This window comes from Fusarium solani (genome assembly GCF_023522795.1).
Source record: "Fusarium solani strain SB1 chromosome Unknown bctg00000010, whole genome shotgun sequence".
Classification (NCBI taxonomy): domain Eukaryota; kingdom Fungi; phylum Ascomycota; class Sordariomycetes; order Hypocreales; family Nectriaceae; genus Fusarium; species Fusarium solani.
In genome coordinates this window covers 2,164,637-2,189,401 of record NW_027072147.1, presented here as the reverse complement: position 1 = coordinate 2,189,401, position 24,765 = coordinate 2,164,637, and the positions used below count along the sequence as shown (strand labels likewise).

General features: G+C 52.5%; 9 protein-coding genes across 9 annotated transcripts; 5 read left to right on the top strand and 4 right to left on the bottom strand.

The window, feature by feature from the left end:
• Window positions 1-196: 196 nt before the first annotated feature.
• MRS44_014754 (mitochondrial 54S ribosomal protein bL31m) lies at window positions 197-673 on the top strand (the record flags this gene model as incomplete). The annotated part of the gene is made up of 1 exon (XM_046271416.2): window positions 197-673. The coding sequence occupies one exon, from the start codon at window positions 197-199 to the stop codon at window positions 671-673; it is 477 nt and encodes a 158-aa protein (XP_046127845.1).
• Window positions 674-1,017: 344 nt separating this feature from the next.
• MRS44_014753 (uncharacterized protein) lies at window positions 1,018-6,187 on the bottom strand (the record flags this gene model as incomplete). The annotated part of the gene is made up of 8 exons (XM_065618538.1): window positions 1,018-1,179; window positions 1,231-2,214; window positions 2,265-2,800; window positions 2,988-3,021; window positions 3,415-4,510; window positions 4,564-5,369; window positions 5,417-5,578; window positions 6,032-6,187. 8 exons carry the CDS (start codon window positions 6,185-6,187, stop codon window positions 1,018-1,020), a joined length of 3,936 nt encoding a protein of 1,311 aa, XP_065474610.1.
• Window positions 6,188-7,099: 912 nt separating this feature from the next.
• On the top strand, window positions 7,100-7,640 carry MRS44_014752 (uncharacterized protein; the record flags this gene model as incomplete). Its single annotated transcript, XM_065618537.1, has 2 exons — window positions 7,100-7,306; window positions 7,401-7,640. 2 exons carry the CDS (start codon window positions 7,100-7,102, stop codon window positions 7,638-7,640), a joined length of 447 nt encoding a protein of 148 aa, XP_065474609.1.
• A 1,744-nt stretch (window positions 7,641-9,384) lies between these two features.
• Window positions 9,385-10,950, top strand: MRS44_014751 (uncharacterized protein; the record flags this gene model as incomplete). Its single annotated transcript, XM_046272260.2, has 4 exons — window positions 9,385-9,501; window positions 9,552-9,629; window positions 9,677-10,522; window positions 10,570-10,950. The coding sequence occupies 4 exons, from the start codon at window positions 9,385-9,387 to the stop codon at window positions 10,948-10,950; spliced, it is 1,422 nt and encodes a 473-aa protein (XP_046127841.2).
• A 471-nt stretch (window positions 10,951-11,421) lies between these two features.
• Window positions 11,422-11,810, top strand: MRS44_014750 (uncharacterized protein; the record flags this gene model as incomplete). The annotated part of the gene is made up of 2 exons (XM_046284268.2): window positions 11,422-11,689; window positions 11,746-11,810. 2 exons carry the CDS (start codon window positions 11,422-11,424, stop codon window positions 11,808-11,810), a joined length of 333 nt encoding a protein of 110 aa, XP_046127840.1.
• A 359-nt stretch (window positions 11,811-12,169) lies between these two features.
• MRS44_014749 (uncharacterized protein) lies at window positions 12,170-12,814 on the bottom strand (the record flags this gene model as incomplete). Its single annotated transcript, XM_065618536.1, has 4 exons — window positions 12,170-12,315; window positions 12,371-12,415; window positions 12,467-12,514; window positions 12,583-12,814. 4 exons carry the CDS (start codon window positions 12,812-12,814, stop codon window positions 12,170-12,172), a joined length of 471 nt encoding a protein of 156 aa, XP_065474608.1.
• A 1,097-nt stretch (window positions 12,815-13,911) lies between these two features.
• On the bottom strand, window positions 13,912-17,508 carry MRS44_014748 (uncharacterized protein; the record flags this gene model as incomplete). Its single annotated transcript, XM_065618535.1, has 5 exons — window positions 13,912-15,478; window positions 15,554-15,742; window positions 15,794-15,865; window positions 16,911-16,943; window positions 16,991-17,508. The coding sequence occupies 5 exons, from the start codon at window positions 17,506-17,508 to the stop codon at window positions 13,912-13,914; spliced, it is 2,379 nt and encodes a 792-aa protein (XP_065474607.1).
• A 1,268-nt stretch (window positions 17,509-18,776) lies between these two features.
• Window positions 18,777-20,771, top strand: MRS44_014747 (uncharacterized protein; the record flags this gene model as incomplete). The annotated part of the gene is made up of 2 exons (XM_065618534.1): window positions 18,777-20,259; window positions 20,314-20,771. The coding sequence occupies 2 exons, from the start codon at window positions 18,777-18,779 to the stop codon at window positions 20,769-20,771; spliced, it is 1,941 nt and encodes a 646-aa protein (XP_065474606.1).
• A 380-nt stretch (window positions 20,772-21,151) lies between these two features.
• Window positions 21,152-21,730, bottom strand: MRS44_014746 (uncharacterized protein; the record flags this gene model as incomplete). Its single annotated transcript, XM_065618533.1, has 3 exons — window positions 21,152-21,463; window positions 21,519-21,608; window positions 21,656-21,730. The coding sequence occupies 3 exons, from the start codon at window positions 21,728-21,730 to the stop codon at window positions 21,152-21,154; spliced, it is 477 nt and encodes a 158-aa protein (XP_065474605.1).
• Between the last annotated feature and the right edge of the window lie 3,035 nt (window positions 21,731-24,765).

Sequence of the window (24,765 nt, the reverse complement as noted above, 5' to 3'; positions counted from 1 at the left end):
GAATACACCCCTGCATCCCACCCTCCAATCCATCCGTCGGCCTCACGCCCCAAATTTTACCCGGTCCATCGACGACGACGACTTCAAGCACCACCCACCGAGACAAAGTCGACGACAACCTCCCCTGCCGTCCAGGGCCTCCAATTCCTCTTTCTCGGCCTCGACCATCTTCCCTCGTCGCAGCGCCTCCTTCACAATGGCCAAGCTCCCAGTCACGCCGGCGACTCTCTCGCCCATCCGCACAACCCTCTCATCAACATCAACCTCATCACCAACACGCTTCTCTCTCGGCCAAGTCCGTCACGCCACCTTTATCCCCCGTCCTCGCCGCCCATACACCTTTACTCAGCTCGTCACCCTCTCCGACGGCTCCGCCTACACCATGCGCACCACCTCTCCCCTCCCAATCTACCGAGCCGCAAAGGATACCCGAAACACACTCCTGTGGCAGCCCTCCGAAAAGTCTCTCAAGAACGTCGAGCTGGATGAGGCTGGTAAGCTGGCTGCTTTCCGAGAGCGCTTCGGTCGCGCATACGACAGTGGTACTGGCGAGGGCGACGAAGCGGACGCAGATGCCGGTTATGCGGATCTTATCACAGGGTATGCGCCAGCGCAAGATGCTGGAGCCATGAAGGACTCTGGGCCCAAGAAGCAGGCCAAGAAGAGAAAGTAAACGACGGCTTGGTGTGGTCATTGGATAGTCGAGGCCATTGCCCACACCTTGATATCATGCCCAGTTCCAATATAAGGGGTATAAATGTGTCATGTCTAAACTACTACTGGCAAGATCCGAGCATTGCGGAGCATGAGGTGGATGGGGAGGTTCAATATGTACAACAGTGTTAGGCCTCGAGGCTTGTATGATATAAAAACACGGTCTCCAGTTCTCGGAAGTGGTCAATAGTCAAACAGTCCCCACGGATTTGAGTCCCTCTCCATCTCCATAACTCGAGATCCCCCGTTTCGCTATAAAATGTAATAATGGTAGAGGGAGCTAGACCAATCGGCTCGGAGAACCTAGTCCGAATCCTCGTCTATCCTGGCTCGGGCGCGATCAACTGCGGTATCGCCCGACTTTTGCTGTTGCTGCTGCGGCTGGTATACAGGGGGTCTGTAGAATGCCGAGTCGTCGTCTTCAGCGTCCAGTTGCATCAGGAACGTCTCCCACTTCTCAATGAGCTGTGACATGTTAGCACTCGACTTCAGGAGTGGACACCACCAGTAACTCACCTCCTTCTGCGCCTCAACCGCACTCTCCAGGAATGTCTCAACCCCGCTCTTGAAATCCTCCACCTTCTCTCGTTCGAACCGGTCAAGCTCACTCCTCATCAATCGGCCCATATCCTCAAAGAGGAGTCGAGCTTGGTGGACCTTTCGCTCCGACTCTCCAACTTCAGCTCCCATCTGGTTGAGTCGATCCTGCTGACTCTTTCCTTGTCTGAGGAGCTTGTCCTGCGTGGACTTCTTCTTTTGCAGCTCTGATTCAGCCGCGTGCCATGAGTAGAATGCCTTCTGTCGCTGCCCAAACGCCTGCTTAACCGAACCAATAAGGCGGATGTACTCCTCGATAATGATACCAAAAGTTAGGACGTCCTGCTGGGCCTGTCGATCATACACGTCGCGGATGGTAAGTTGGAGCTCGGAGAGAGCATCGAGAGGGCCGGACAAGGATGGCGACAGCTCTACTGTGGAAAGCGCATGGAGAGAAGCCGAAAAGTCACCAGCAGCTTCAGCCATCATCTTGCGCTGACCGACCATCGTCTCCATGGCCTTGAGGAGACCCTTGAGCTGATTCTCAAGCGCATCAAGGTAGACCTTGCGATCATGGAACCATTCATCCTGTTCCACAAACTTGTTTCCACCACCAACATTGATACCCAGAGATCCAAACACACCCTTGCTCTCGCTGGGGATAGGTTCTCTTCGCTCCTTGTGCTTCACATCAACATTGAACGCCTCACTCTCCAGGAAGAGCTTCAGATCAGGATCGTGTTGTAGCGTAGCGTGTATCGCGATCTTGTTGAGCATCTTCTCGAGCGCAGCTCGACGGCTCTCGACAAAGTTACTGTCGAATCGACCGACGGCCTGCTTCTCGGGAGGGGGCGGCACGACGATACCAGGGTTGTTGCCGTGAAGAGTGTTGTAAAGCCAGAGGAAATCACGGTATCTGCGCTTGACTTCAAACTCGGGCTGCTTGTATCCCTTGGAAGTGGTCTGTTCCACATGTCAGTACATGGCAATCTTGTGACTTGGGAATGCCTTACCTTGGTGCGAACAGAGTAAACAATGTGAGAACTCGTCAAGTCGCCGACCTTGTGAGGATCTCCCACGGTAATTTGGAACGAGGGCTTTGCGGCCTGCTCAACACTAACACTCGGCTGGGTGCTGGTCCTCACCGCGCTAGGTTGAGCAGCCTCGACAGGCGGGGGCGCCCTAGGTCCCTTTGGTCCATCAAGCTCCTCCTCCTCGATGTGATGAGGATCCGCAGGTCGTCGCTGCTGCTGCTGAGGCTGGGGCATGGTGGTACGAATCACCACCTGCTCCTTTTGCGGAGGCACCGGAGGTGCGTCCTGGGCAGGGGCATTGTCGTCGGATGCGGCACCGAGAGGACCGAGGGGATCATCGACAGCTTCAAGGCGGGTGGGCTGGGCGACGAGGCGACGCGGACCGCGCGAAGGACGAGGGGCTGATGAGGAAGCAGAGGGAGCTGCCGACGACTGTGAGGCCGAGGCTTCGGGCTGCGACGCCTGTTGGGAGGCCTGAGACGAGTCGGCCCAGGGTGACTCTTCGACGTCCATTGCTGATAAGTGTGGTCACGAGATCTATAAGTGAAGCTGCTCGTGCGATTCGGCGACCGTCGTTGGTCGAGTTGGTTGAGAGATGGAGGTGATGCGATGTTGTAGCGCAGAGGAACATGGAAGCTTGGGGAGCATGCGCGAGCGGACGTCAGCGGAGCCGGCCCCACTCACCCCCGTTGAGGTACGTACACATCTTCACCAGGTCCTGGCAGACTCTGTTGAACTTCAAGGCAGCAGTATAATGTGGAAAGATATCATAGTTGTACACGTATTAGCTATTGAGTTTTAGAAATTGCCCCTAGTGTACATGATCGGTATCCCTCAGCAAGATGTAACTGGTTCACTGAAGGGGATCTTGGAGCTGCATCTCTCCCCCAGCTCTACCAACCACCCGTCCACCTCCCCTTTTCCCAGCTGCTGGCAATGATTCCTTTCAGCTCATATCTCGCTTGCGTTTCTTTCCATTCTCCGTAGCGGGAGCAATAGTCAGTGTCTCCCGTCCCAATCCTATCCCAAATTGGGCAACAAACTTCTGCCTTTGATGCTGCTTCGCCGCAGCTGGGTTATTTCCCTCTGGCTCCTAGCGCTCGGGATCGTAACAGCCCCCGACAATTACCAGATTCATTCGTGTGAACTTGACCTTCATCACCGGCGTCTTCTTAGTAGGGAATGCGCTAATCTGGTCAGGAGTTATCATGACCTCCTTGCTCTTCTTCTTGTGCGTTCCGCCAGTCGTTCCGCTTCCTCCAGCCTGTCCAGAGGTTCCTGACGCGATACGGGAGGCGTCGCCAGCTGCATTGTTCGCGTTCGCTCCATCAGTTACTGTCGCTGCAGCGTCATGTCCAGTCTGCTGCGAGCTCGCCTTCTGAGGATCGGCCGGCAACTCAACATCCCACAGTCTTACGGTGCCATCTTGGCCGCCCGACGCAAGCACATTGGACTCGACACTGAAGCTGAGAGACCAGATTCCTCCCTTTCCATGGCCACGAGATCGCTTGATGCGTGTCCCCTTGGCGATGTCCCAGAAGAAAATGTTGCCAGCACAGTCAGCACTCGCCAGAATCTTGCCGTTTGGTGCGCATTCAAGAGCAGTGATGTAGTCGTTGTGGCCGGTCAGGACACGAACACAGGCTCCAGTCACCACAGACCACATTCTAATTGACTTGTCTGTTTCATCTGATGCCGAGAAGACGTAAAGGCCGTTGGGGTGCCAGGCAAGCGCCGAGATGGATGTGTCATGTCCAACAAGCAGTCGCTGTGGTGAAGCGTGATCCTGCATCCAAACTCTAACAGCCTTGTCGTAACCACCACTGACAAAGTAGTGCCCTTGGGGGCTCCAAAGTGTTCTGAATGCGGGACCATCGTGAGACTTGTAGAGACACAAGCAGCTCCATGACTCCAGAGACCAGAGACGGATCTGGCCATCGGCAGACGCTGAGAGCAACAGCTTGGGCCTGGTGTCAATAACCGGATTCGACTTTCCTTCGTCGCCAAAGAGCTTCTGAGGAGGACCGGAGGCGGCATCCGAGAAGGAGACGTCGTAAACGGGGCCAGAATGCCCAATCAACTTGCGGCTGTTGAACTTGGCATCCTTCTCGTGGGCATTCATTGTCGGAAGAGCCTTGCCATCCAGAGACCAAACTCGGATGTACGAGTCAGTCGTTCCAGCGGCCACCATTTGCCCGTCATTAGAAAAGTCCATACACGCAACACTGTCAATAGTCAGTATCGGCCATGGCGGAATAGTCACGGACCAAGAACTTACCTGCCAAGCGTGTTGTGAAAGGTGAACATGCACGCGCTCACAGGCAATCCCACGCCTCCCGTTTGTCCATCGATCTTGAAACGGTCGCGATTCTCTCGCACCTTCTGCATCTCCAACATGATGTCTCGGGGGCGGGACGGGGGTAGAGGTAGATCGGCTCTGTTGGGTGCATCGGCGCTCTCTTCGCGCTTGATCCTCTGGTCGAATTCCTCCAACAAGGTAGGTCTGCCTGGAACTGGTGGGTTTCGTCGCTCCTCATCCTCAAGTTCAGCACGCACGTCGTCACGAAGGTCTGGGTCCATAGGCAGCGGTCCAAGCTTCAGAGGTGCAGTTGGGTCTAGCACATCCTTGTTGGACAAGCCAATGTTGACGCCAGGAATACCCTCATTAGTGTCGACGTCCTCCATCTCCATATTCCTTGATCTCCGGTAAACTGCTTCGAAACTGAATGGCGTGATCGGTCCTCGGGCCGTGGAGTCAACCTGGCAGTAGGATGCAAGGAGTTGTCTAATCACGGAACCACCTTGATCGGATTCGCGCTCAAGGAAGTTGAAGAGATCCCCGCTGGCATGCTGGTTCAGGGGGATTCGGTACTTGTTCTCCCGATAGAGCTTGGTCATGGGGTTCTCGTTGACATGCTGAGGTAGTGTAACGGTTGCAAATGTCTTGAGGTCATCTGCGTGAACAGGTTGAAAATGAGGGCCAACTTCTCGGAGGAAAGTCTTGGCATCCTCAGTGTAGGAATTGCTGACAAGCTCCAGGAAGGAATAGACAAAGACTGGCCAGAGAAGTTTTGACAATTCAAACTGGAGCTGTCAGTGACTAAGAAGTGAAAGGTGGAGAATGATGTTACCTTGTAAATGTCCAGGTTGTTCTCAACCCATTCCCGCAGAAGGTTGAATGCTCTCTGGTACTTCTTTGGACCGAGGTTGGCAAGCTGGTAGATGGGCTTACCATCTGGACCCAGATGCTTGGATTCCTGACGAAACACCTCCTCGGTCCTGTTGAAGCCCCTCTTGAGCAAATAGTCTGTGACCTATACATCATCATCTGTCAGCCTGGGACCCAGCTTGTGGTACATGAGCAAGACAGCGGGTCGTGTGCTCAATGAAAGAATAGCATGAGAGAAGGGAGAAGAGCCGAGTTTTCCTCCCGAGTTTGGTGCCTGTGCCGAATATCCTTTTCGACTCTTGCAGCGATGCTCTCATGATCAACCCAGGATCGCGCCAAAGTACCGTTGCGGTTCGCGACCCAATGAGAGTCCCAGTGACAGGGCAATCAGTCGGATCATGAACAATCAAGAGTGAAGGCAGACGCCGCAACCCCGACAGTAAGGCAACTCACTCCTGTCCCTCCCGTGGTGGTCAAGGATGTGCGGCGGTGAAGTATATCGAGGTGGCGATAGCCCAAACATGATGCAGAACAACCCAAAACCAAATCCAAGGCACATAAACAAACATGAACTTACTATTTGGTTGAGGTTCTGATTGGACATGGCACCTCCAGTAGCGCCAGTTTGCCCTGTTGTGCCGGTCGTTGTGTGAGCCGGGGCGGGAGTCGTCGGCGCAGGCCCTTGATATGCGCCGGGCGCAGGCGCACCGGGAGTTTGAGCAGGCGCAGACATGCTGTTTGTTGCGCGAGAGAATGAAGAGTAAGGGAGGATAAGAACTGTATGCCCGCGGACTGGGGCTCTCTAGAACTGGTGAATTCTCTAGAGATGGCTCATCTCATAAGAGGATGAGGTGCGGGTTGGAGTTGTGACCCTGGCCCCACGGCGTCCAACAGGATGCGATGAAGGCGGAACCAGGCGCAAGTCGTCGATTTTGATGCAGAGAAGGCGGACAATGAAGATTCGAAGCTCCCTTTAGTAAAGGATTGAAGAAGAGATGATAGAAGATACGCGCAGGCAGCGTTGATGGAGAGCCGAGTTTGAGGCGATGCTTTGAGGATGAAGGTGAACACGGAAGGCAGGCTGAAGCGCGACGGAGAAGCGCGAAGCGCATTGACCCGAAGATTAAGCGAAGGAGAGGCTCACCCCAGTAAGCTTAACAGTCACAACTCAACTCCCTCAAGATTTTCAACAAATAGGAACTTTAAATATTATATTCGATCTTGAACAGGAAATTTCTCATATTTGGAAATTTCACCTATTTCTACACTACTACTTATTACCTATTCCAGCCATCTTGAACAGCCTGGAGTCATCGTGAGGAGGCGCACAGACCATGGTACGTACCACCGAGCCTGCAAGCTCTCTCTCGCACACGCGAGACCTCCGCCTCAAGTTGACCATCAGAAAGACAGAAACTGACGGGACGAAATATCAGCGCCTGGGCATGATTAGATTTGACCTCTTCTTGGCTTCCCGCTACACGTCCATTAAGTCTTTTACGATCACTGCAAATTTCGCCGGATAAACGCCCACCTCCGTCCCGGGAATTTGATCAACAGAACCAACTCTCACATCCGTACCCAAGCATCGCCTTGCACCACGGTCTAGGCTGTCACCAAACGTCAAAGAAGATCACTTTACAATATGGCTTCACCGGCAGATGTTGTTATGGGTGATGCCGGGGAGTCCAGCACACAAAAGCCATTCACCGTCGAAGAAAACATCAAACAACTCAATGCCATCGACCAAAGCGCCGTGCAACTCATGAGCCACACGGCTACTGCTCTCAATGCCCTCACGACACCCTCCTCTGGCGACGGCGCCCCGAACACAGACCCTTCAGGTGAAGCGGTCAAGCCATCATTGAACCCCCCCAGCACAAAAGGAGGCCTTCCGTTCTGCCACCGATTCTTTTCTCACGACGCTGCACGCCATCGATGTCAAGATGAAGCGTCAGATCTTTGCTCTGGAGGAGGCAGGCATCGTCAACCTCGCCAATCCCCAGCGTCAGGAGCCCAACGGACCACCTAAGGCGTCGCTCAAGCCTAATGGAACCGGGGCTGTGGGCAACTTGGACGTGGGCTGGCTGAACAGTCGGGGAACGAGAGTGGAGAGGGATATGGAGTCGGAGCTTTGGGCTAGGGCGAAGGAGGTCTTGCAAAAGGAAGCAGCAAAGGACAATTGACGAGTGAAAGATATGCTCAGCTGGATTTTCTCCATGTCTGATGTTTCTTGCTTGGCGTTGGGGTGGGATTTGCAGTATTCACGTCTGAGTGGTGGTCGGGATATCGGGAATCATTTGATAGAGGCTCAAAGCAACCAATAAATATCCTTTCCACTTTTGGCACGCGTCTCTCTGTCTATTTAACTTGCCTTCGCGCCTGATATTCCATGCCTTGAGGCCCTGAATGTATGTACTCATGAAAGCTTGTGTTGAGTCGACCTTGCCCTAGACGTTCGGTGCATCGGGCTGCGTCTGATGTTGAGTTCCCGTCGCTAGGTGAGCTTGATCGGGTTGGCGAGGCCAAGAATATGAGTTTCTTCGAACACTGCGTGGGGACCAGGATCTGCCCCTAGACCTTTCCTCTTCTTGCTCGTGACGAGTGGAACGGCGCTTTCTGCGTGACATGAATGTTTTGAACGCGAAGATTAAGCAAACAGAAACAATACATGACAAGAAGGCCAAGAAAAATATCCCCACAACCGTGGCGGCGGAGGTTGCGGTCTCTTCTCCACGGGTAATGACAGTCATTGTCAGGGTTAGGAAACTTCTGGTTGATAGAGATCGATTTGCAAAGTGTTTGCATAAAGCAAATCGCAACGTAGCATGGAGCCAATGAAATAGTTGGAAAGTCTCTGGCTACAAAGTCGCTGATTCAATGTCAATACCGGTGAGGACGTGATTGTGCAGCATTTTGGTCAGTCAGTCATATCCCAAGCTGCCAAGCTGCAGGGCGAGGGAGAATGACGGCCATGATTCAGCGGTCATCGGGAGAAGCAATCAATATTCGCGAAACCCTGCTGGAATAGGGAGTCGGGAAATGAGGACAAGGAATAGGACAGCGAATAGCCAAGGCCAAGCATCGGAGCCAAGGTGTATAGCCTCCTGCCACGCAAGCCGACGGGTCGACGGGAAGTGGGAGGGGGTAATTAGAAGAAGGCGATCTGTTCACGAGAGATTATCCAGGGCGCAAGGCTTTGAAATCAAGAAGTTTGAACAAAAGGCTTCACGGCCGGAACTACGCATATAGATGTGATTTCTCCGGCGCGGCTCTCTCGGATGCACGTTGGCTATGGCATCAACACACGCTTTCTTGGCGGGGTAAAAGCTTCCGGGCTTCCCCCGGCCCCAGCTTGTTTCTGGTGGCATACACCATGCCCAAGAGGGTCCAAGCATCCATGCACCGGACCGCCAAGGGCCAATCACGGATCGTCGCAGTGTAATATGGCAGCTTGCCCTCGGGCTCTTGGGTCTACCGAAGCCTCCGGAATGACGCCCTCGCGGGCCAGTGGCTTGCTTCAGTTGCTTGCAGCGGGTGGTGGAGGCTTACTCAAGCTATAACATTGCTCCGGCCCTTGTTTTGCGCGACTTGAACCTTTTTTCCCCTGTGTAACCTTTTGTCGCGGTTTGTTTTTCCTTCTTCAATTCTCCCTAGAGGAGCTTCATTGCTATCTACAGACGGTCATTGAATTGCTCTGCCTTGAACACCCCCCGCTGCTCGCTTATCGTACATCCGTCTCTGTTGTCGATATCGCCCACCTCGTGCCGTCATAGCCGCTTCTTTTCACAGTGACGATCCCCCACCGCCGGTTGCTGCGACGGAAACGGCGTCGCCAACGTTCGAATTTCTTGGAAGAGCCATCGCGAAGTTGAGAACGCGATCCAGAAACCAGACGCCATCATGGCTGTTAGCTATAGGGCGAAAGCCATGACGGCTCCCTCGTCCTTAGGGCTGGTAATTGCTTTCTTTGGAGCTGTCGCCCAAGCCCATGAGCACGATACGAGCAAAATCCCTGAAGGCCAGACAGTGTCTGTAGAACCTTTGGTACGCTCCTTGCAGTATGAACGATTGCGATTGAGTCTAACTGATAGTAGGATACTGTGTTATGGATTCACATCTTCATACAGATGCTGGCTTACGGCGTCATATTCCCAATTGGCATGGTTCTAGGTGTAGGTGACCACACGCCAACGCATGACAATAAGCTGACTTCTTCTAGATGACCAAAAACCGATGGCATGTCCCGACCCAAGCCGTTGGCACCGTCCTCGCCATCCTTGGCTTCTTCCTCGGCCACGCGCACAAGGGCCGCCAATTCATCCCCAACCACGTCCACGGAAAGTTCGCACACATCCTCCAGCTGCTCCTGGTCGCGCAGGTCTTCATCGGGGTGTATCTCAAGCTTCATTGGGAGAAGGGCATCAACGGCAAAATTCGAAAGATTGTTCGCCCGTGCCATGGCATCATTGGCAAGGCAATGCCCATCCTGGCGTGGACGCAGATGATCTTTGGCGGCATCACAGCTCTGGGCTTCTGCCAGGACTCACACACCGGCCAATGCGCGGCCCACTTCATCATGGGAGGTGCTTTTATTGCATACGGAATTGTCCTTACCATCCTCCTTCTCGTCGGTCAGTTGTGGATTCGAAGCCGCGAGCGCTCGCAGGAGTTTTACGACAGTGCCGTGATAGCTGCATGGGGCTGCGTCAATACGTTTACCGAGCACCGCTGGGGTGGCCCTTGGGTCAAGAATGACTGGCAGCATACGACTATGGGCGTCATCTGGTGGTGCGCTGGTCTGGCTGGTGTTTGGCTGAGCAAGGATCGTGACGGACGCCCCAAGCGTAACTTCATCCCGGGATTCGTGATTCTTATTACTGGCTGGGCTATGTCTGCCCACCCGCAGGATCTGATGGTCAGTGCTGCGACGCATACCATGTTTGGATATACCCTCATGGGCGTTGGATTCACTCGAATCATCGAGATTGCTTTTGTTCTCAAGGATGCGCACTCTATCTCGGAAGATGGCCGATCTGCCAACAGCTTCCAGTTTATCCCCGTTTTTGTAAGTCAACAATATCCAAGACCAAGCGCATCTACTAACATACCTAGCTCATGTATGCTGCCGGCTTCCTTTTCATGGGCGCCACCGAGGAGCAGATGAATCTCGTCGCCGGTTCTAGCATGGATCACGTCTCGTACATCCTCATAACCTTTTCGTTCGCCTCGCTGATGTTCCTGTTTGTCAACATGCTCATTCACCTCTGGGACCGGCTTGCACACCCTCCGCTGAACACCAAGGATTTCGACACTAGTCTCACACACGCGAACGGTCGGGCTGTAGAGGATGGGCAGATTCGAGATGCTGAAGAGTTCGAATTGGATGGACTCACGAGCGACGACGAAGACGATCCCAGTCGACGGATGCTCGGCCCCAACAGCGAGGACAGTGGAAGTACCATGGGCAGAAATCACCAAACCCGTGTTCAATAAGAAGGAAGGACCTAAGAAGCCCCAAGAAGAGGCTTGAAAGACTCAGAATACGTCAAGGCAAGGGTTCTTATACATTGGCTTACACCCCTCTACCTTGACGCAATGTTGCTGGGATGGGTGTAAATGATGACGCGACCACGCTACCTTTTGGAAATCTGATGATAAAAACGGTACGGGAAAGGATTTTGTGTAAAATAGATGCTATCTAGATCTACATATTAGGCGTAATATTGAATGGGCTTTGAATATTGAACACTCATGACTTGTCCGCTGTGATCCTCATCCTCAACAGCGGCCCCACTCACATGTGGGTGTTCTGGAACATCGAGATGCTCGCTTGGCGGGGCTTGGCGCGTTCTTCACCGAAAACTCACCGAGATTCTTGACCGAAAAACGAACTTTATCGCAGAATCTCCATCGCCACATCCATCCCCATTCCTCAAACATTGACCCCCGTCAAGACCAACCGCAATGCCGTCCGTCAAGAACCCCAACGGCCCCTCCAAGAACCGCCTCGCCGCGCGCGCCTCCAAGGCCAAGAAGGAGCGGCGCAAGCGTTCCCTGGCGCCCAAGGACAAGATCGCAAAGGCGGATGCGACACGGGGCGCGAGGGCTGGACTTCTCCCCACGAGCGGACCTCGGGCCAAGGTCAGCGCCAAGAGGGCGCGCAAGATGGAGAAGAAGATGGGGTATGCCTTGAAGAGGAAGCAAGAGGCCGAGGGAGAGGCTGAGATGAAGGGTGAGTTTGTGTTGGGAATGTGTGCATGGTGTTGATGACTGACCTTGGTTTTGTAGATGCGCCTGTGGAAAATGAGGGAGGAGACAAGGTCGAGGAGGTTGTCATGGGAGATATCCAGTGAACGAGTGTCATGTCACGACGAGCGAACAAGTTACGACAGAGATGTTGATTCCGCGACTGCGACTCTATCCTCGATACCAATCTCCCTTTTTCAGATGATTCCCCAGACGAAATCGACATGACGACCAACGTATAGACAGGCGGCGCCGGGCCACGAAAGGACTTGGACGGACATGGACTAGGACATGAAGAAAAAGGTGGTGGGAGAGACACCAACGACCCTGTGTCAGGCGCACAATGCCATCTTTGGGGGAAAACCGGTGATAGAATCCCCAGCCAAAGCAATGAAACCCGATGAACCTTTTTCAACCATGTGTCTGAATCCCTTTCTACCCTTCACACGTTGTTCTTGTGTCTTGTCTAACCGGAAGTGTTGCGCTGCTTAAAGGCAGCCTTGACGTTCTTAAAAACGTCCTTGATGCCGCGCTTGGCGGGCTTGACGGGCACGGTAGGCTCGGTGGGCATGGTGGGCTCGACGGCCTCGACAGGCTCGGCGAGATCGCCGCCTGTGTCAACTGTTAGCATGACGATCATTCAACATGGGTGAGACTGAATACTTACGGACGCTAACGCCGCAGAAGAGATCGACCTCGCCATCGAAAGAAACTTGCTGGTTGTCAGTTGTCTCGTGCTGTTTCGACAATCACTGACACTTACCGACGGAGGAGGGCTCCGAGGGGTGGCGCCAAGCACCAAAGAAGTCATCTGTTATAACTGTCAGCTCAGTGTCCTCCAACTTGATGATTACTGGTACTTGCAAGTATCAGAAGTACCATTGACCCATCCCTGGATGGTCTCGAAGCACTCAAGAGTGTCTGGGTTGCTGTCCGAGTACTCAATGGAATCGGAGCTGTCCGAGTAGAAAGCGTACAGATCCTGCTCGGGACCCTGCTCGGGACCCTGCTCGGGACCCTGCTTCTTCGACTTCTTCAGACGTCGCCAAAGGCGCCCGGCGCCCTCAATGGTCATCTTACCAAGAGTGGGGAAACCCAACCAGCCAGTCATGATGAATGTTCGTAGGATTGTAGGAGTTTGGTCGTTGAAGGAGTGTTGTACCGAGAGAGCGAAGGAGTGTGCTCGAGAAGATTTGTGGGATCTCGAGTGTAGGAAATGGTGAAGAGGAGAGAAGAAGGGATCACGAAGACTTCGAGTTGGAGAAAATATTTATGTGATTCCATCCTCATTGATGCCATTCATCCCTTCTTGGTGTATTGCAGACTCGGTCGTTTGGGGATGCCGTTTACTCTTAAGGAGAGGGGGATAATAGAGAACCATTACTAAGTCCAAACGAAAGGGAATGCCTCTAATGTTCTCTTTCCAAGTTGGGAATGGAGTCAATGCCTCGAGAGCATCTCTCGAGGGAAACGGTGTTTGCGGCCATCTCCTTTTTCGGTCTTGACACTCCAGGTCAGGAGGCAGTTCAAATATTCCCAAATGATGCAGCCATTTCGAATTGGAGGAAACAAATTTGAAGCTGAATTCTATTTGAAAAACGGTTTTCTAAGTTGTAAGAGCATCGTCGTGCAGTGTTGAGCTGCTCTCATCGGTATCTGGATGAGGTCGACACTGGCGGGACGGCAGAGACGAAAGGGCCAAGCATAAGATGCGTTTGCACGGCCGTTTAAACAAGCTCATGGCGCCCACGTGGAAAAATCCAGCATATCATCCCAGCTAAATTTTGATGCGAGCCTTGGGGCCGTGCAGGAACGGTAGGTCATGTGGCTCGAGGGACAGGAAGGTCGTCGGTGGACTGACTGGTAGAAAAGGGGGAAATGGCCTCTTCAATTTACGGCCCTCGCCCAAGCCCGGCGTTCGTTTTATTGAATTCAGAAAGATTCATGCAAAGCATTCCCGGTTCAACATTACCACAGCATTGGAACCTTGGTCGCGAATCGCTTCATTGAGCATCGGGTCACCACTCTATACAAATCAATAGTTACAATTTCTAGACACCTACCTGGTTCCTAGACAGCTATCATGAAAAGCAAATATGTACCCCTCTGATTGTTCCAAGTTCAAATCCCACATTCCATCAACTCATACATTCCGCCATCTCCATCCTCAGTGCACAATCGTCCAGGCCTCTCGGTGTCTCTCCGTCCTTAGGTAGGTCGAAAAGCAGAACGCACAAATTGATACAGATGATCAACCTCCTTGTTCCCTCCCTCATGAGCGTTTCCTTGCTCGTGAACGCCTCCATTTGCCACCTCCTGTGTGCTACCAGTGCCGAGGACTCGGGCGAGTTGCTCCTCCAGTCGCTTGACCCGATCCTCGAGTTCCTGGTTGTGACGCTCAAGCTCGTCCTGACGTCTCTTGACTTGGGATGATATGTTGGGGCCTCTGCGGAGCTTGATCATGGTTCGGGAGGGTGGCATTCGAAGCGAGGTAGGAGTCTTTGTCGGAGTTGCCAAAGTCATGGCCGCGCTTGGTCCTCGGCCAACGGAAGGGCTCAAGGGGGTGGCAGGAACTGGGGTATCAAGGTTCATCGGAGTCAATAGGGTTGTTGCTGGTGCGCTCTTGGGTGTTGCGAATGGAGTCGTAGGGGTTTCAGGTGACATCGGTACATCTGGGTCGGCCGTAGTATGCGAGACCGAGTTGGCGTGTGTCCTGGCGTTGTTGATTGGAGTCATGGTGTGGCCGAATCTTCTACAGCCTCTTTTGACGCACTTCCATAGTGCCATTCCCTTGACTTCCATGCCCTCAAACTTGGAGTTCACCCACACTTCTTCCAGGAACTCGTCGGCGGTAGTGTGCGAAATCAAGGTGGAGTGCGTTTTGGCGTTGCCACGTTGATTGTAGACATTGCCGAATTTTTTACAGCCTCTCTTGGCGCATCTCCAAAATGTCTTGTCCTCAGTGACTTCCATGCCCTCCAACCCGGAGCTCACCCATACTTCTGGAGGGCACTCATCGTTGGAGGCCATGTCCTCTTCGCTCATGGCGTGTGCGAAGGAGTGAGCATGCTGCTTCAGCTTCCAGAAAGCGTTGAAAAACATCCCGTACTTTGGGCAATTCTCGTTCGCGCATCTCCCACTCGCTCCTCCTGCATCAAAAACTATCCCAGGCAGCGTTGGGCTTTCATGCTCGTCAAGGAAACAGGCCCCGGAGACCACTGTCCGGGCCTGGCGGTGCTCCGCCCCAGTTATGTGGCTAAAGAAGGTTTGAAAGCCGGAGAATGTGCCCCCAAACGAGAGGCAGCCAGGGGCGTTGCATCTTAGGTTTCGTATGGCTTCTTGCTCGGCGGCCAGGGCTGGGCCAGGTTGCATGCTGTCCACGAGGGCCTGGTTGAGCTTAGCGGCTGAGATGTGGTAGGAAACATCGGTGTGTCGAGCGTATTCGGATCTGCATCGGAAGTTGAAGCCATACCGCTGACAGCAGGGCTCGCAGCAGGCAAAGATGTCGGAGGTGACGAGCTGTGAAGGCGAGTTGTTGTCCTGTTGGTCTTGGCTCGGCACGACAACATCTGTGTTTCCCAAGGCATCGAGAATTTCTTCAGATTCAGCATCGTTCTGGTGAGCTGGCGACAGACGAAAATGCTCAAGGTAAATCCTGTAGGTCTCGAAAGGCTTCCCAGCCATCTCGCACTCCTCATCATCGCAGTACCACTCGATTACATGCCCACTGTCACGACCGTGTCTTTCGAGGGGAGGAGCGGACGCAAAGATGGCCCTGCACTGACCACAGGCATACTGGCCTTCGTGCCATCTCTTCTGATGCTTCTAGCATTCTTCGGCGGAGCGAAACACGAAGCCGTCGCAGCCGACGTAGGGGCAGCAGAGGGTGTTGACTTCTGCAAGGTTCGGGCATTCGGCTACAAAGTAACCTTCAGGCGGAGTTGTGGCCTCCTCGGTCGAAGACATGGCTGAGAGGTGAGCAGGTGGTGCGTGGTGAGTGAGAGACTCAGTGGTGAACTCTGAGCTGCCTGTCCGGAGCCTGAAGTTTGGTGAGCGGGGGAAAGCAGCAGGAACAAAGAAAGTTGCATACCTCTGAGCGATGACAGCAGTGTGAGTGATGTTTAGGCTCTCGTTCTTGGGCAACGGTGCGTGAGGTTGTGATCTGCGATCAGGAGCGAGTGAGGCGTTCGTGGTGCTTGATCGAATTCACTTCCCCTCAACAGTCACATCCAAAGTGTGCGAAGTTAGGGCTTGAGTGCAAACGGAAGGCAAAAGGCAGAACCAAACAAATTCCCAAAAAGGCAGGCACAATAGTTCACGTAGACACGAACTATTGCCGAGTTCCGTTGTGTGAAGCAGAGGAGAGGAGTGACTTGTTATGCACCTTGCGTTGCCGGGTAACTTGGGTATTGCCACTCATAACAACGGGATATCAAACGCCGTAGTAAAGGGACCACCCGTGAAAAAAAATAAGAAACAATTTTACGTAAATTGCATGAAAAGCAGACAATACAGGGAATTGACAATGTAAATGACTCTGCACATCATGAGAAGACCCTGACCTGCGTCCAAGTTTACCTCCGGCGATCATAGTATCAAGTCAGGGAGCCCCTCCCAGAAACAAGTGCACTATCCGGTATGGTGTAGTGGCTAACATTTCGCGCTCTCATAACCTGAGGGATTAGTACCGCGGAGCCCAGGGTTCGATTCCCTGTACCGGAGTTTCTTTTTGCAGTCCCTACCTCCTGGAAAGAATCTCACGAGCATTTGTTTGCAGTGTATTCGTGGCCTTGCCTCGTCCTTTTTGCCGTGAAAAAGATCTTGGTTGCTTTAGGTCTCTGGTTGCCTTGTTCTTACTTTGATGGTTGTAGTCAATCCCCTCTGAAGCCACTGCTTGCTCTCAATCCACAATCCAGTCTCACTGGCATCATTATAAAACACACTTTATTACCTAGATACAAAGGAAAGAAACAAATCAACAGGTAAAGATAGAACGGGACTTTAATGTCCCTGAAAATCATTCAATCCCATGCTGGTCCCTCATATGTCGCTTCAAATGGTCCGGTCTGGAGAGTGTCTCTGTACATAACTTGCAGGGAATCTTTCTCATGTCAATCCCCATCTCGGCGGCCTCCTTAGGATGCTTTGCCTTGTAATGTCTGTTCAAGTCCCGATTGCACTGAACTCTTTTGGAACAGAAGACACACTGAGCTTTCTTGTTGTACTTGCGTTCTGCCCTCCTGTGTGGGTTGTTAGCAAGGCTCCAGGAGGCGCCGAGGCGTCCGACCTTTTATCACAAGGGCGGGTGCCGGGTTTTGCCTTGGCCCGACGTCTTTGTTGGCGCTTCTTCTTGGGGGAAGAAGCGTGGGTAGGTGTCGGTTTTGGCGTTGGACCAAGGCTTGGTGGGAGCAATTGCTCTTGCGGGCTGTAATTGGTAGAAAGTGGTGAAGTGCTGTACGCCGAGGAGAATCCAGGCGACTGTGTAGAGATGCTTGAAGAGTTTAGCGTAGCACCTGGTGAGTCTTCAGTTAGTATGGGCATCGTGTCTGGATACCAGGTCGTGTGTAGTGTATAGTCAATGTCTGTGATCGGGAGCTGAGCGCTGAAGTTGAACAAGAGTGGATCGATTGGATCAGATAGGGCGTTCAACCGGTCGGTTTCTTCTGTAATTTGGTTTCCCAGCTGGGTGTCGGCAGAGGCTGCGTCATTCACGTGGCTGTTTGTGTTTAGGAGAAGGCTGTTTACCCTGGATGCAAGGTCAAGCTCGTGGAGTACTTCCATGAAGTCCACTTCGGGGTCGTCCATCCTGGGTTTGTGTTGAGGGCGAGAAGCCCCGTCGAGTTTTGTAATGTTTGTTGAGTTGTGAGTTTGAAGCTTTGTTGTTTCGATTGGTTAGTCCCTCCAAGATTTGGGACCTTTTTCCGACTTATCTAGGTCGGACAATCTGACTGTATTCTAAAGTCAGATGTCTTGTAGCTTTCACAAGATGGGATGGAAGATCGTATGGTTACCAGAAGTGGAGGGAACCGGCGTCAAACAATCCATGGTTGCTCATCTTTGCTCACGGCTGGCTGATCTTGTACCGTAGGGCACTTGCCGAGTGGTGGCTTGGTTCATGTTGTCGATTTTCTACAAGGCACCCGCCGATGATGATTTTGTGCAACAACCGAGTGGAAAATAAAGAACATGGGCCAAGTCACTAGTCGGCAAATGACCTGAAGTAGCTCGACACTCGACGGCCTGTTCGCAAGCCTGTATTAGACAAACACTGACCATCTTCATCCGGAGACTTACGGTGGCTCTGGAAGTGCAAACTCTCAAAATAACGCCCCAAACTCGTACCGCCAGCGGCAGAGCAAAGGGTTTCGGTGGTGTATGCTTTATGGTTATTGTTATAAGTTGCTAACACCACCGGAGACAGCTCCAGCCTTCGAACTCCTCGCACTCTCATTCGTGAGGTTCCCACCTCTCACCCTATCATCATCATGCACGATTGAGATCGCGGGGATGATGTCGAAGGCTGGAGCTGCCTCCGGTGGTGTTAGGGGTGAGAGGTGGTGGGTGGGCCTGATCCCGCTCGCGGAAAGGGTGCGAGCGGGATCAGGCCCTAGATTAATTATGTAAAGAGTGAAGAAGAATAGAGTAGGACAAGAATTGAAGAGTAATACAAGAATGAAAGACAAAGGAAATAAAGGAGGGTGGGTGTTGGAAGGTTGTGATTATTGTTTGATGAAGAAGAAGAAAAGTCGTGAATAGTTCGTGCGACAGGCCATGGCATTTATCCATTCGCAAAGAGGCCGGCAACGAAAGACTTGGGGGCCATTGCCAAGAGGAGAGCTGCAGCATTTTCCAAATCACGTCGTGATTGGCACATCCAGAAGCCCTTTGCATATGGTCTCATGAGTTGGCTAAACGCCACTGGTGGTCGGCCTCCCAAGCCTGATCAGTCGTTTCTGCTGCAACTCCGTCCAAGATGGTGAAAGATGAACGATTTTCTCTTCGAAATGTTTCTATGGGTTCCAGAACTTGGACTTTTCATCATCTACATGAGTTGAATTGCTTATGGTTGCAGAATGTCGTCCGCCAACAAAGAATACCAGCACTTCATTCCCCAGTTTCTCCTCAGGAACTATTCACATCACTTTGTTTGTCCACAAGCCAAAGGACCTTCCAAGAAATGCAAGAAACACAAGCACGAGAAGGGCAAGTACCCAGGCGATCCCGTCGTCAACAACCTCTGCCTGACGTCCGAGCCCTACACACTGAAAGAGACACCAGTGACCCGCGTGTTTGGGCAGTTGGACATGTACGAGGACATGGAAACGTCACCAGACAAGAAGCATCGTCGCATCGAGGAGATGCTTGGAAAGATGGAGTTTGAGGCTAGCAAGATCTTTCGCAGGATCACTACGGCCTATGGAAAGGGGCAGCCAGATATATGGCTGTCGCGGACCGAGCGAAATCTTCTACGCAAGTTTCTCTTCTTACTCAAGTACCGTGGATCAGGCTTTCGTCGACGGTTCTATCATGGGGATCCAGAGAGCTACAATTCAAACGACAAGGAGCTACTCCAAGACTACATGGAGAAGCGCGGGTTCGAGAGCCCTCTGGACGTCTGGTTTCACAATCTCGAGACCATCATGACGCTTGAGATGGACGCAGAGATGAAATGGGTAGCTGAAATCAAGAAGCGCATGTTTCACACTGATGCGATGTGGTTCATGGCGCATGTCCAGTGCAGCTACATGGCCATCTGCATCCCCTCCAACCCAGATGAGGAGTTCATACTCTCGGACAACAGCTACAACGTCTTTGAGGGCCCCAGCACCTTTATTGAGGATGAAGAAACGGGTGAGCGGACTGGTTCCTTTCACGCTGCCTTCCATGAGTTTGCGCCCATCTCTCCACGCCTGATGTTGGTGCTGCGCTCACATGCGTTCCCGGTGCCCGAGGAGGACAAAATACCGAGCGTACGGGAACAGCGCGATGATATGCGAAAGCAGGGCTTCGAAAAATTCTTCGGAGCTGACGTGAAGTCCATGCTGCGCGATCTACCTGTCAAGAAAGCGACAAACAGCTACAGCGAGATTATCGACGGAGTCTCGGTGCTCAAGCCCGGTCACAGTCAGAGGCATAGCAAGGACGACCGCTTCTGCTTCAAATTCTTCCCGCTCGAGACTGTGCACGTCCGAAAGATCAATGGAATTTTTCTAGACAACTGCTACATGTGCTCTAGCATCGTGTTTGGATCGCAGGACGCCTTTCTCAAGACTTTGGACTGGTGGATGACTGAGCCTTGCATCACCGGCAAGACTGTCCTAGGTGAGTACGAGCATGTTCATCTCAAGTATCTCAAGAACTTGGAGGCTTTTATGAAGTCGAGGGGATGGGGTAAGGAGCTTGTGTATGAACGGCAACCGACCCCACAGGTACGGGACATGGAGAGTTACCGACTTCGGGAGATCGAGTTCCATCGATGCATAGAGCGTATGGGACAGAATCCAGAGCTCTTCAAGGATTCATTCACGGAAAAAATGAAGCCGTATAAAGAGTTAGGTAACGTATTCTCTCCCAGTCTTCCAGGGGGGTGACACTAACAGAAAAATATAGGCGGGTCGTGGATGACGTTATTCTACGACCTACACCAGTCTAAGCTCATGCTCAAGTTGCGCATCAAGATTGATTCTTGGAGCCAGGGAGTTGATGAGGCCATCAGAGGACGGAACCGGACCTTGCTGGTGGAAGAGTATATAAATCTGCCATGCCGCAGGTTCTGGCTGTATCTGAGGCTGTGTCGGTTTATGGTCTTGACCGATGGGAACCCTGGATTGATTGAGGACGCATTGAGCTCTTTCCAGGGCGGCATGGAGGATGAGCTCACCTGTCGTAAGAATTTTCATATCTCAGTAGCGTCTGTAACTGACCAAGTATCGGCAGTTTATGATTCCCTGCCATCAGTGGTCTTGAATCACTACATGTACGAGGCCTCTATGATGGATCAAGGCGGGGAGGCGAGCTTCATGCGACAATATTTGAGATCTTTACGGGAGCGAGTACGACCAGAGTAAAGGTGAGAAGTGGTGGTGGATTCAGGGGTAAAATATGGTGTCCTATGGAGAGTTGACGGTGGAGATGCGGAAACCATGTCACTGTGATCACGGAGCCAAGTGGCAGCAAGTCAGCCAAGTGGCAGCAAGTCAAATTTTACCAAGTCCATTAAATTTCTAGCTAGTTTATGATTCTCCAGTTTTCATTGTGTCTTTTGCTGTTGTGGCTGATTCTCTCTATTGGAGAATTGGCGAGCCAGAGCGCTGTTCAGGTCCTTGGCCATGTGATATTGACAACTGACCTTGCTTAAACAGCTAGTTCTTCTATTGCCCAAAGCCGTTGTGCTCCTCTTTGCGCTCCTCAAGATGGTATCTTGACCTGTTTCTCCTTGAATCAGTCCTCATGTTGTTGTAGAACGTTTCCAGAAGAGTTTGTCACGCAATCGTCCATGGGCAGCTATCCAAGTCCATTCCATGTTTGATCGAGTGACTGAGCCGAGGAATTGAGCAGCCAGCTTGCGCTGCACCGACTTCTTTTCGTCCTTGGTGAGGACCGAGTGTGATCGGGGGTTGCAGTCTCGATTGGGGAACTCGATAACAAGACAAACTTGTTGCGCTGGCTGCTTGCTTGCTCGTCGAAGAAGTTGTGTTTCGAGGTATGGTGGTGTTTGCGCTGAGGCCGCCGAGTCGATCTCGTCCACCGAATCGCTGATCTGCGAAAATTCACAGTCAATCTCCTCCTCACATAGCCCCGACCTCTTCGGAGACTGCTTCGCCGGCCCCTCTGAACTGTAACTCGTCTTCCCACTTTTCAGGACCCCATCGATCGCAGAGGAAACTGGAGCTCTGGGCCTGGACCTAGCCCAAAATGGTTCATGTCATCTCCTCATGGTGGCCGGAGATACCTTGGGTCTCTCGTTGTCTGCCGTCCAACCGTAGCGGTGCTCAACGATGAAGCACACATTGGCTTCAACTTTCATCTTCGCCCGCCTATTCCGCTGCTTCTTCCCCCAGCTCAAAACTGTTCAATCCGTTCATACTCCTTGATCTCGCCGTAATCCTTCAGTTGGGATACTTCCCGCGCAGCACATCACTTGAATCACCACAACGAACCAACAGTTGTGGTGTCCCACGATGCATCGCACGCTTGGCAGTGGAGGGTGGACAAAACGTTGTTTGTGGTTCTTTTCTGTTGTCTGTTACCCATTAGAGAGCCGCATAGTTTTCTCATCAGCTCAATGTCCAAATGGCTCGGCATTTCCCCCGTGGACATGATTGACCCGAACTCGGAAGTTGGTCGTTATCAACCGGATGACGGCCGCGAGAAGCCAGAGTTCACGGCGCGTCATGGAAAGCGTTTCGCGCCTCGTAGTTGCGAAACTCCTTGGTAGACTCATCATAGAGGGTGATGACCCAGAGGAGGCAAGTCATAGCTGGAATCACGCCCAGAGAATGGGTGCTTGGCACCTCCGATTCGCCGTCGATGTTTCCTTTGGACACCCACAAGAAGTTGTTGTGAATGCAGGAGGGGTTTGCATTGTTTTACGGGATTCATTATCCTTGAATCCCATGATCATGACGTTGAATGCCCAAAAGTAGGGATGTGTCCACGTAGACGGAAAAATTCGCTCCCCCTATCCGCAAATCAAGAAGAGAGCGAGCGATGCAGAAATCGGGAGCATCTGAATCGATCATATCGCACTGACTTTATGTGCTGGATCGGCTCTGGCAGTGATAGTAGTGGTGATGGTAGTAGTGATGATCGTTTCTGGCTGTGGGCTGTAACTGATTCCGGGGAATCTGCCATGTCGACGTCCAATGTGCATGTATGTTGAACGTTCAAGGAGATGTTGGGCGCTTCGGGTATGGCATCGTAGATAACAATCAACGCCGATGGGCCGTCAATGTCTTTCTGTGGGGAGCCTCCGTCCGTGATTTCGGAGCGCTACTAGGCCTTATGGCTCAGCCCCAGCTCCAGGCAGGTCTCATTCAGTTCTAGACGAGGAATGTGACATGAACTGCATAGTGACGGGTTCCCCAGCCGCCTAGTTTAGAATCGCCTCTCGATCTTGGGGCGAGTAAATGTGCATCGAGTCGATCTCAACCCAAAGTTCGCTCGGATGGAGACCGCGGGCTCCGGCCTGTGTATCGTGTTCGCCAGATTGGCGATTATTGTGGGCTGGTTTGCTCGTCAGTTACAGAGCGAACATCTGTTTCAAAGCGAGGTCTCTCTCTCGTATGGGTTGAATCGACCCCGAGGGACCCGGCCGGAGCGCTCAGAGTCGCCGGCTCTTCTGTGGCGACTTTCTCTGGGCATTTTGGAGGGCCTGTGTTTGTCGACGTTGTTCAGTGAAGTTGCCAGTGGTAAACTGTGTTCAGCCTGGATCAGGTTGGTGAATCGAACCATCGGCTTCCCGCGCTGACCCTTGCTGAGAAACTTTGGCTTGACCAGGCGGTGCGCCACATCATTGATGTACTGGTACATCATGATATATTGGCGATTCGCATAGGTTGTGGGATCTGCAGGTTCGATTCCAAACTGTGCTCTTTTGTATCTTGGTCCAGAACTCCTCCCCTCCTAGGAGCCTCAGGGTGTCATGTCGGGGGCAAGCTTCTTCGGTCATCTCGATGACAACGGTTGTTCACATGGAGACGTCCCTCAGCTGAGATGTTTGTCCCATCACCTTTTGGGTCCAGATCAAAATCGCTCCACGTCACCACGTGGAAGCGCGTCGACAACGGGGCATGGTCGTCTTCCAGGGTGTCAACAAGGGCCCGGGCTTCTTCAGGCGAGCCAAAGAATGGTTGTCTGTTGTATATTCTGTTGTGTCTTGCGGCCAGATCTAGGTCACGACATGTTCATGGTGTTTCATGAGGGGGTTGTTGTTCAGGGAATAGGATGGGTGGAATTAGGGATGTGTTTGTCGTAATATCGAACAAAGAGTACCATGATCTCGCTCCAAGTCGGTACATTCTCTTGGTCAATGTAGGAGGAGCCGATCCAACTGTCTCGCTCACCTCACTCATTGGTTGTAGCTCTTTGAGGGTCTTCCAAAGCCCTCGTGCAAAAGCCGTCCAAGGTAGAGCACAGCAATGAGAAGGGGCTAATGAAAAAGATCAGATTCTGCCCAGCTAGTGCAGCTTTCCTTGGAAGAAGCCTGATGAATGTTATGCGTTGTAAGAAGAGCGGCGGCGTTGAATGATGTCGGGCAAAGTGTAGAGTTGTCGGTCAACTCGCGGCTGAGGTTTCCGTTGCGTGCTCAATTGAGCAGGCGATGGCACTGGATCTTGGTCCAGGCTTCGTTTTTGATGCTGTGCCGCTCGTCCCGTGGTCAACAAGGACCTCACCAAGCCGTTGGGTAGGGCTGTCTCGCAGCGCCGTCCAGGCTTGTTTTGTTTAGTTGCTGAATGGGATACCCAGGTCCGTTGTATACAAGACCCTGCGAGTGGTAGAAGCATAGCTGCTTTGATGCTGTCTTTCTGGACAGTTGCTTGAAATGGATTGGAAGGAATTTGTGGTGGTTGAAGCCAGATTTAAGGACCCGTGGCTCAATGGTCCAGAAGTCAGGGGGAGCACCCGGAAGAGATCTCCTTCCTGGCGGTTTTCGCCACGACAGCGACAGTTGCTTTCAGGGGAATGCTTCTCGGCCAGGAGCCGCATCTCTTCATGTGTCCGAGGGTGAATGTTTTGTGTGTTGCAGCTTGGCGCTTTCGGCGCGAGGTAGTACGTCCTCGACAAGGAGATCCCCTATGGGAAGGAGTTCGAGGCTGGCTTGTGTAAAGCGGGATTTACATCGATACGAGCTCCCCCAAGGACACAAGAAGCTACCTATCAAAGGCAGTTCGCAGGACAGGCTCGGTCGATAGAGACCTCTTCGTTCAGGCGTCGTTGGATATCAATGCCCAATCGCAGACGGCGGTACTCTCTCTTGCCAGTCTTTCGCTAGATCTCGTAAAAATGCCTCTGGGACTGAGTCGAACTTCTCTTTCACATCGTCCACAGCCGAAGGAAGCA